Source organism: Bactrocera neohumeralis, unplaced genomic scaffold (genome assembly GCF_024586455.1).
Source record: "Bactrocera neohumeralis isolate Rockhampton unplaced genomic scaffold, APGP_CSIRO_Bneo_wtdbg2-racon-allhic-juicebox.fasta_v2 cluster10, whole genome shotgun sequence".
NCBI lineage: Eukaryota > Metazoa > Arthropoda > Insecta > Diptera > Tephritidae > Bactrocera > Bactrocera neohumeralis.
In genome coordinates this window covers 7,227,296-7,237,393 of record NW_026089623.1, presented here as the reverse complement: position 1 = coordinate 7,237,393, position 10,098 = coordinate 7,227,296, and the positions used below count along the sequence as shown (strand labels likewise).

General features: G+C 34.4%; 2 protein-coding genes across 5 annotated transcripts; both read left to right on the top strand.

Moving 5' to 3' along the window:
• The first annotated feature begins 497 nt into the window (after positions 1-497).
• Positions 498-2,362, top strand: LOC126765100 (ubiquitin-40S ribosomal protein S27a). Its single transcript, XM_050482716.1, has 3 exons — positions 498-597; positions 1,775-2,115; positions 2,175-2,362. The coding sequence occupies exons 2-3, from the start codon at positions 1,795-1,797 to the stop codon at positions 2,322-2,324; spliced, it is 471 nt and encodes a 156-aa protein (XP_050338673.1). The 5' UTR covers positions 498-597; positions 1,775-1,794; the 3' UTR covers positions 2,325-2,362.
• Positions 548-1,704, top strand: LOC126765083 (ribosome biogenesis protein NSA2 homolog). 4 transcript variants are annotated; one of them, XM_050482696.1, is made up of 2 exons: positions 548-597; positions 761-1,704. In XM_050482696.1, exon 2 carries the CDS (start codon positions 854-856, stop codon positions 1,631-1,633), a length of 780 nt encoding a protein of 259 aa, XP_050338653.1. In that variant the 5' UTR covers positions 548-597; positions 761-853; the 3' UTR covers positions 1,634-1,704. The 4 variants fall into 4 exon arrangements, with proteins under 4 accessions (XP_050338653.1, XP_050338655.1, XP_050338654.1 ...); XM_050482698.1 differs by having other exon boundaries at positions 568-597; positions 836-1,704; XM_050482697.1 differs by lacking the exon at positions 548-597 and adding an exon at positions 604-700.
• Positions 2,363-10,098: the final 7,736 nt, after the last annotated feature.

The following is a 10,098-nucleotide window of genomic DNA, read 5'->3' as shown; positions in this document are numbered from 1 at the left end:
ATGCCCTTAAAATTCTTCTTTGGTGAATATTTAGTAACTTACCACAGTTTGAAAAGCGAAAATGTGAAAATTAATTAGTACTTGTATCTGCGAAAAATTCCCGCTCCTCTCTGAATATATAATAATATCAAGAGTTTTTATTTTAAGCAAACTTCAAGGTTTAACACATAACCATAAATTTTTTTGGACAACTTGTCCATCTATTTTAAGAAAATAACAAAATGCAACCATTTTCCGCGCAAAAAGCGGCCGTCTTAGAAATCAATAGAAACTCAACCTCTGACACTCCTTGATATTTTTCCAATTGCTCCTCTTAGCAGTGTCTCTGTTTACATCGTACCAGCTAATAATTCCTCTATTGCCCCTTTTCGATTGTGAAAGACATCTTCAAGTTTAAGAGCATGCGATTTAAAATAATGCTAACCAGATTGTAAATGGGCCTTAATCCGATAATGAAATGCAATTAAGTTTAAAACAGTATAACACGCTTTCTTGAACGCAACATTAATGCGTTTATAAAATATTGTAAGATAATTTTACATTTCCTGTTTAATAACCAAAAACTTCCTTTTTGTATCGTGGGCTTTGCGTATATGGGTGAGTTACTCCTTAGAAAAATATGGTGGGAAGTTTTCAAAAAGACATTATGGTGTTTGAGCTGTAGTGTATATATCTGTGTAATATGGAATTATAATTCTGTGTAAAAATATCGTTAAATTTGAAGGGAGCGCTTAAAACTAATTTTGGTATATTTTCGTAGCATACGTCGATACGATATACGTGCTGTAAACTGAAAAAAGATACATCCTTTTGAAATCGGATTCTCAATTTTTAGGTTCAAAAATAATTCATCATGCCTCAAAATGAATATATGGAACGTCATCTTAAACTCTATGGTAGGCGATTAGATTATGAAGAACGGAAGAGAAAGAAAGAAGCTCGGCTACCTAAGGAAAGAGCACGAAAAGCACAGAAGTTGCGTGGAATAAAAGCTAAACTGTTCAATAAAGAACGTCGAAATGAGAAAATTCAAATTTCCAAGAATATAAAAGCGCATCAGGAAAAGAAGAGTAAAAAAGAAAATGAAAAGATTGAAGGAGGTGCCCTTCCACATTATTTATTGGACAGAGGCCAACAGGCCAATGCCAAAATACTGTCCAATATGATCAAGCAGAAGAGAAAAGAAAAAGCTGGTAAATGGGACGTACCGCTTCCGAAAGTTCGGGCCCAATCGGATGCGGAAGTTTTTAAAGAGTTGAAAACTGGCAAAACGAAAAGAAAATCGTGGAAACGTATGGTAACAAAAGTAACATTTGTTGGTGAAAATTTTACAAGGAAACCTCCAAAATTTGAAAGATTTATCAGGCCAATGGGTTTAAGAATGAATAAAGCTCATGTAACACATCCAGAACTCAAGACCACATTTTATCTTCCTATAATTGGCGTTAAGAAAAATCCTAGCTCACCTATGTTAACATCATTGGGAGTTATTACAAAAGGAACCGTGATCGAAGTAAATATTTCAGATTTAGGACTTGTTACTCAAACCGGAAAAGTTGTTTGGGGAAAATATGCACAAGTGACAAACAATCCAGAAAACGATGGTGTTATCAATGCCGTATTACTCGTATAAATTTAATTGTCGAAAATATCTATATTGTGTCAATAATTTAATAAACAAGAGGATAAATTGATTTCATTAAATTTAATGCACATTTTATTTTAGAAGTTAAATATTTTCTTTAGATCATTACTTTTATTTTATTTTTATTAGGTTTGTAAGATTGTTCAGCAATGCAAATATTCGTAAAAACCCTTACGGGTAAGACCATCACTCTTGAGGTTGAGCCTTCGGATACTATTGAACATGTTAAGGCCAAAATTCAAGATAAGGAAGGAATTCCGCCTGATCAACAGCGTCTAATTTTTGCCGGAAAGCAATTGGAAGATGGTCGCACATTGGCTGACTATAATATTCAGAAAGAGTCTACATTGCATTTAGTACTTCGTCTTAGAGGTGGCGCAAAGAAACGTAAGAAGAAGAACTACTCGACTCCGAAAAAAATTAAACACAAAAGAAAGAAGGTTAAGTTAGCAGTTTTAAAATATTACAAGGTATGAGTGAAATTCGTTGAAATATATTTTAAGAGCTAAACCCTATCTTAATAATTTAGGTCGATGAAAACGGAAAAATACATCGCCTACGTCGAGAATGCCCGGGTGAGAACTGTGGAGCTGGTGTTTTCATGGCAGCTCATGAAGATCGTCATTACTGCGGAAAATGCCAATTAACATTCGTATTTTCTAAACCAGAAGATAAATAAACATTTCTATCAAGTTTGTTCAAACAATATACAAGAAATTGGACTTTGTCAAATTTTTCTGTGGGTAATACAGGAATCTTGGTTTACAACTCTTGCATGTGTGAGTTCTTACATGAATAAGAGAAATCAAATTAAAAGTAAATCGTATCGCATTATTTGATATGCATGTGATGAAGACATCAAACTCATTTAACGCAAAACCAATGGAACGTGCTGTTTCGACATGGTCTTGCGATAGGGAAGAGGGTATTGATTGCAAAAATGTGTTTCAGAGACACGTTGGAGCGATTATTTGTACCCTGTTTGGGAAACGTAATGAGTTTAGCTGTCGTCGAAATCACTAAACGAGCTGTTTCGGCCGATGGTTAAGTGAGGCGGTTTCATTGGGTATGTAGGACATAGATTTTGTATGTCAAGATCTATTCTGAACAGATGAGAGTTTGACCTGGGGTCGAATCGTTACATCCGTGCACGGATCGGCAAACATACGAAAGAAAATTACGTGATACGTCAATCGTATGCAGTGATTGGCATTATCACATGCGATAGCAAACGGATCGTAATGTATTTTCAATTCACAATAGTTTTTAAATTCCACATTGTTTTGGATCAGTGGCGTAGCTACAACTTCGGGCGCCCGGGGCAGGGATGTTCTGCCGCCCTCCTTTATCTACCTACCTACAAGTTTCATGAGGTGGTTCGAACGAAGTGAATTTTTACAAAATACCTTGGCACAATTCCGATTTCTTTGGCGCCGCGATTTGAAGGTACCGTTGGAAAGAGGAAGTCATCCTGATTAAAAAATATATGGGGTTATAGGTACCGCAAACGCCTAGTTTACGAGATATTCGACCTTAAAGTTCGAAAATTCCCAAAATTTGAACATTTCAACAAGCTATTTTACCACATTAAACACACTTTACTCACATTTTTCTCTTCAAATTAATTAAATTACACTATAATCTTTTAAATAAATCCACATTTTACACTTCTAGCAGGTTTTTTATATAAAAAATCTTTATTTTAAAAATTACATTTTACATTCTTTTGAACCTCATTTGTTTACCAAAAATTACGAAGAAATGGAGCGCTGCCATGTGATGACAAGGCAATTCGCTGAAATTCCTCTTTTTCGCAAAAATTCCTCCATTCATGCTTATGGATATTTTCTTTTTTAAATTTATTAAGCAAATAAGTAATATTATATACACGTATTAATAATATTATATACATTTATTTTATTATATCTGTCAGCGATTTCCATTTATTTTTTATGATACATTGGTTTGTATTTTAGGTGACGATATACATATTATTATATTTAAAATATGAGTTTCGGATATAAAGTGGTTATATTTTTTGGTTATTATATCTGTCAGCAAAAAGTTAATATGTTTTTTATTTTTAACGCAGAAAGATATACTACGCGAAAGTACTACAGTCACCCCGGGTATTCGCTCGGCCAGGGTTATTTTTTTAGAGCGCGGCCGAAGGCCGCCAACGCAGAAAGGAGTACTACGCGATAGTACTTCAGTCATCCCGGGTATTCGCTCGGCATGGGTTATTTTTTTAGAGCGCGGCCGAAGGCCTCCAACGCAGAAAGGAGTGCTACGCGATAGTACTTCAGTCACCCCGGGTATTCGCTCGGCCAGGGTTATTTTTTTAGAGCGCGGCCGAAGGCCGCCAACGCAGAAAGGAGTACTACGCGAAAGTACTTCAGTCACCCCGGGTATTCGCTCGGCCAGGGTTATTTTTTTAGAGCGCGGCCGAAGGCCGCCAACGCAGAAAGGAGTGCTACGCGATAGTACTTCAGTCACCCCGGGTATTCGCTCGGCCAGGGTTATTTTTTTAGAGCGCGGCCGAAGGCCGCCAACACAGAAAGGAGTACTACGCGAAAGTACTTCAGTCACCCCGGGTATTCGCTCGGCCAGGGTTATTTTTTTAGACCGCGGCCGAAGGCCGCCAACGCAGAAAGGAGTACTACGTGAAAGTACTTCAGTCACCCCGGGTATTCGCTCGACCAGGGTTATTTTTTAAAAGCGCGGCCGAAGGCCGCCAATGCATAAAGGAGTACTTCGCGAAAGTACTTCAGTCACATAAATTACGTATTACACATATACATAGGTAGAAAGTATTTTTTTTATGGTTAATATAGAAAAAAGAATCACGCGATAAAACAAACAAAGAAAAATTGTTAAAAATCCTACATATTTACTGTTTAAGATGTGGCAAGGCTCGTTTTCCTCATAATTGTAAACAATCTGACCTTTTCAACAATGAGTGTGCTAAGTGATTTTTAAATAACAAAATTTAGCTTCAAAATTGAAAAATAAATGTGAAATGTGAGCTTATTTCAAAGCTAAGAGTGTGTATTTAAATATACAAAGTAAAAAATGTGAAACAATTTAGTGAAACATAGAGAAATATTATGTTTTCTTAGTGCAAATTTTTGAACTTTTAATCGTGAATATTTTAAAAAATATTCGTAATTTTTAAATTATTTTTGGATATTCCTCCTCTGGAGGAGCTCCCCTATCCGTAGATACCCCATTTATACGGAAATTCGTTTTTTTTACCCCTCCGCCAAAGTAATCGGAATCGTGCCAAAATTACGACGAAATGGAGCGCTGCCATGTGATGATAAGGAAATTCGCTGAAAAGCCTTTTTTGCCAAAAATTCCTCTATCCATTCATGTGGATAAGTTCTTTATTTAATTTAATAAAGAAATAAGTAATATTATATAATAATAATATATATATTGTCACCTAATATACAAAAAAAAACGTATTATCAAAAATGAATGGAAACCGCTGACAGATATAATAACCAAAATTTAACCATTTTATAACGAAACCTCATATTTTGTTTCAATATCAGTGCAAGATAACCGAAAAAATACAACCACTTTATAACGAATCTCAATATGTTTTTTTATTTTAACGCAGAAAGGAGTACTACGCGAAAGTACTTCAGTCACCCTAGGTATTCGCTCGACCGGGTTATTTTTTTTAAGCGCGGCCGAAGGCCGCCAACGCAGAAAGGAGTACTACGCGAAAGTACTACAGTCACCCCGGGTATTCGCTCGACCAGGGTTATTTTTTTTTGAAGCGCGGCCGAAGGCCGCCTACGCATAAAGGAGTACAACGCGAAAGTACTTCAGTCACATAAATCACATATACATATGTGGAATTATAGTTAATATAGAAAAAAGAATCACGCGAAAAAGCAAACAAAGAAAAAATGTTAAAAATCCTACATATTTGCTGTTTAAAATGTGGCAAGGCTTGTTTTCCTCATAATTGTAAACAATCTTACCTTTTCAACGATGAGTGTGCTAAGTGATTTTTAAATTAATAAATTTAGGTAAAATATACCAAAATAAAAGTGAAATGTGAACTTATTTCAATGTTTAGAGTGTATATTTAAATATACAGAGTGAAAAACGTGAAAAAATTTAGTGAAACATACAGAAATACCATGTGTATTAGAGTGCAAATTTTTGAACTTTTAATCTTGAATAATTTAAAAAATAAAAGTTATTTTTATATTATTTTTGGATATTTCTTCTCTGGAGAAGCTCCCCTATCCGCTCATATCCCATTTGTACCCTCCGCCAAAGTAATCGGAATCGTGCCAATACCTTCGATAATAAGTATATAAAATTTAGGAACTAGAAGCCACGCAAATTCTGAAGTTCCAAAATTCTAACAATACGGATTTTGAAGAAATTGATAGCAACTAGAAGCCACGCAAATTCTGAAGTTCAAAAATTCTCACAATACGGATTTTGAGGAAATTTATAGTAAATTTACAAGACATTTTATTAAAAGCCATAGAAAAAACTCATTTTTGTCCTATATCTTGTACGCTTTTGACACAATTTGCAGAAATTTTTGCCCAAATTGGAGTTTTTAAATACCATTTTGCCGCCCCAAGACGTTGCAGGCATACAAAATCATGAATATCATCAAATTTAACATCAATATAAGTGAATATTAATAAAAGATATCAATATAAGTGAATATTTTATAGTGGACATTTACCTACATATTCATTTAATTGAATTTTCATTGTATTATTTAAAAAGAGACAATCTTTGCTGTGTTTGTTTCAACCATATACATTTATGTAAATAAAAAGATTGAATATTTTGTAACCAAGTATCAATTTATTGTTTTATTTAATTTTCTTTTTTTACTAAACATATGTTCAATTATGTTTTTATTTAAGGAACGAATCCTAAAATACATTCTAGCTCTGAAAAATAATTCTTTTATTTTCGAGCTACAATTTACAAAATCACTTAAATCTATGTGTTTCTGGACATAATTTGTACATACACTAGGCGTCAAATGAAAGTATAAATGTAGTATATACTGGCAACCTCAGATCATTAATTTACTTCCTACATTTTTGCTTAAGAATAAATTCATAAAGCATTTTATGTAGAAGCACCGTTATGTAAATAAATAGATGGAGTAATATTTACACTTATTATTTAGACGAAAAAAATATTTACTGTATCGGGAGTGATTAGTCTTCGCTGGTGAGCCCATGAGTGCGCGTCAAATGAAAGTATAATTTTAGTTTTGGTCCATTTTTTTCAAGGTAAAACTGAATTTTACTAAATATTTAATTCATTTGTATTTATTAAGGGAATTTATGTCATGGTGAAATTTTTTTGTTCTGTTCTTAGAAAAAATATAAAAAAATTTAAGAGAATCGGATCTTAATTGTAGAAGATGGGAAGAGGGGTGAAACGTATCAAACAAATTTATGAAAAATATTCCATTTCGAACAGAGAGGGAAGAAGAAAGATTTTTGAATAATCCAAGAGTAGAAAGAAGAAGCAAGACTCAATACGGTGGAGGTCCAAAGACCAAAATTTCTATACACGCTGAGCGACTTGTACGAGAAAAGCTCCTGAAACCCCTGAAATTTTATCATGGGAGTTGATTAAAAGTTTTGGTTTGGATGTTTCCATTAGCACAATGAAAAGAAAACTACAAACATCTGGTTTTAAGAACTATGTATATGCAAATCATTACCATTGACGTCGTCAAATATTGCTTGCAAGGCTCTCAAATGCTCCATCAACATATCTGTTGGTTTTGAGAGTCCTCCTTCAGAAAGGTGATCCACCCAAGTATGGGACGAACAATTTTCGGAATTGGCACAAATTTCGGGGTTGTCTTTACCGAGTTTGTGGCAGATGTACCCTGCCAAATTCTCAAGTCCGTCGTTGTTGAGAATCTCCAAGTCATCATTTTTTTCGATTGGGTCAGTGGACTTCAGATCAACTGACACACGTTGAAAAATATTACCTGCAAAAATATAAAAAACATACATATGTACATGCGTATCAATAAATGGAATAAATTGTTAGTTATTATTATTAGTATAATTAGGATAAAAAACAGTGGTTAGTATGCAAAAACTTAGATTGTATGTAAGTACATATTTGCATTTGTTAACATCAATACAATTTTATATAATAATGTTTTCTGTAGTTTTAGGTTTATAATACTATGTACGTGTAATATTTTGATAATTACCGGTTAGAGATAAGTAATTTCCTTCCAAATCTGGTATGTTGTCGACTTCAACATTGCCTTCTTCTGTGATCGCTCCTTCGTTGTGACCAAGTATATAGGAACGCAGCCTATATTTGAACTTTTGCCTGTCAGGGTGATCGTGAAGACCACCTTTTGACCTGATTACGCCAAAAAAAATTTCCAAAACGTCCTGGTTCAATCGATAAGTCAAAACGTAATCAATTTTGTGCTGCTGTCTTAAGTCATCCAGCAGCAATTTCAAAGCATTATTGCTTTGGAGTATACCTGTAAATCATAAGTAAAATCAAAAACTGTAGAAAATCAACTTATCTAAATATATATGTAGCTTGAGTATTACCTTTTTGGAATGGAAGCAAACCATTTTTACCAATGACTCTCATTGATGAAACCAGCTCCGTCATCTGTTCCAGTACATTATTTGAATCCATTGTTTTAATGCGGCTTTATCCTTAGGGAAATGAAAAAATCTCCACTTCGTAGCAGTATTTTTACCATTGTTATTATTACAACCGAACACTGCACAACGCATTTTAAAAATATAGAATTTAACAAATAATATAACACTTGAAAACACAATTCGAATTCACTTTCAATAGCGCGGGCGAATAATAAGTCAACCGTAACGTCAGCAACAACAGCTGACTGAAAGCAAACATGCGCATTGCGTAATCTCTTTCTCTATCATTCTTGGGTGAAGAAGTTTAGGATATGGCAAGAGAGAAAGGTATCACCCCGAAAAAGTGGAAGATTTACTAACGTTTGTGAGACATTACATAAAATCTGCATAAAATTTACAATAAGTTACGACCCTCAAAATTGCGATTCTTATCACACACAAGAAATGGGCACCGGGGTAGCGAACCGCCTCACCGCAATCGACCAAACGATAAGAGACCAAATAATGTATACTTTAGTAAATTTAATTCAAATATGTATATGTCCTTTACCTTGTAAATAATTTTATTTTTAATGTCAACTAAAATACAAAAATTTTGTTCATATAAATAATTTTTTTTTTTTAATTTTTAATGAGATATTCCATTCATTGGTTTCTTATTTGTGTTCTTTATTACTAAAAATGATAAAAAACATAAAATTTAAAAAAATTTGCTCACATTTCCATAAATTTGTCTATTACGATTGGTAATTTGCGTTCGAATGACGATTCGAACGAACGGATACGTTTATATACTCGTTCACGGATGTCATCATGCCAGATTACGATAGAAGCGTTACAATCACGTATATAAGCGCTACGATCATTTATTTCATAATACGAAATACACAGACTTTTACGTGACGAGTGATACATTCACGGATGTAACGATTCGACCCCTGCAATGCCCAGAACAAACATTTCAACTCCAAGTACCTACCCCAATCGAATAGAGTAGGTGTGGATTTGGCCAAGAATAATTTTAGGCTCCTTGCAGAAAAAAGTGCGAAAATTCTATGACCTTTGTCCAACGTCTTTGCCGTGCATTGTTATGAGACTTTCTAGATGTATACCTTCGGTAAATTTTAAAATAGCATCCCCCGATTTCGTGGTTAAAATGGGTATGTACGGATATAGGAGGTCCTCCAAATCAAAAATATAGGGGAAAATACCTTCCGACGTTTTTTGGAAAATTAAAAACTTCTAAAAAATTGAAAACTTTGATTCTGGTTGAGGATTATTATGATTTGTAAATGGCCGCCGCCACAGTTGATTGCCATTTAAGTCCTTTTTATGGCATTTTCCATCACTTTGGCCAGAACTTCCGGCGATAGGTCCTCACATTCTTGACGGATATTGTCTTTAAGAGCTGCAAGAGTCTGAGGCTTGTTGACATAAACCCGCGACTTCAAAAAGCCCCACAAAAAAAGTCTGGAAGTCTTGCTGGCCAGTGCAAATCACCAAAACGGGAAGTTAGGCGCCCGGGAAATGTAGCGCCCGGCAGTGTAGCATACCATTGTTTATTAACGTGTACTTCGCATGTGTTTACTACGGAAATGTCAAAAAAGAACAGAAATTAGAGGTCAATTGCAAAATTTATAGCATCTTCTGACTTTTGCGCCCCCCTGTATATATGTAGTTCCTGCTGAATTATGGTTATTGAGATTTTGCATTTAAAGTTCAAAAATTCAACTATTTAAAATGCGTGTTTCTCCCATTTATAATAAATTTTATACTTATATTTTTAACTTGTATCCACTA

Bases quoted from the DNA above. Each gene is read 5' to 3' on its own strand.
- LOC126765083 (XM_050482696.1), top strand. From the start codon at position 854: ATGCCTCAAAATGAATATATGGAACGTCATCTTAAACTCTATGGTAGG.
- LOC126765100 (XM_050482716.1), top strand. From the start codon at position 1,795: ATGCAAATATTCGTAAAAACCCTTACGGGTAAGACCATCACTCTTGAG. The intron at 2,116-2,174 runs GTATGAGTGAAA...TTAATAATTTAG, and splicing joins CAGTTTTAAAATATTACAAG to GTCGATGAAAACGGAAAAAT.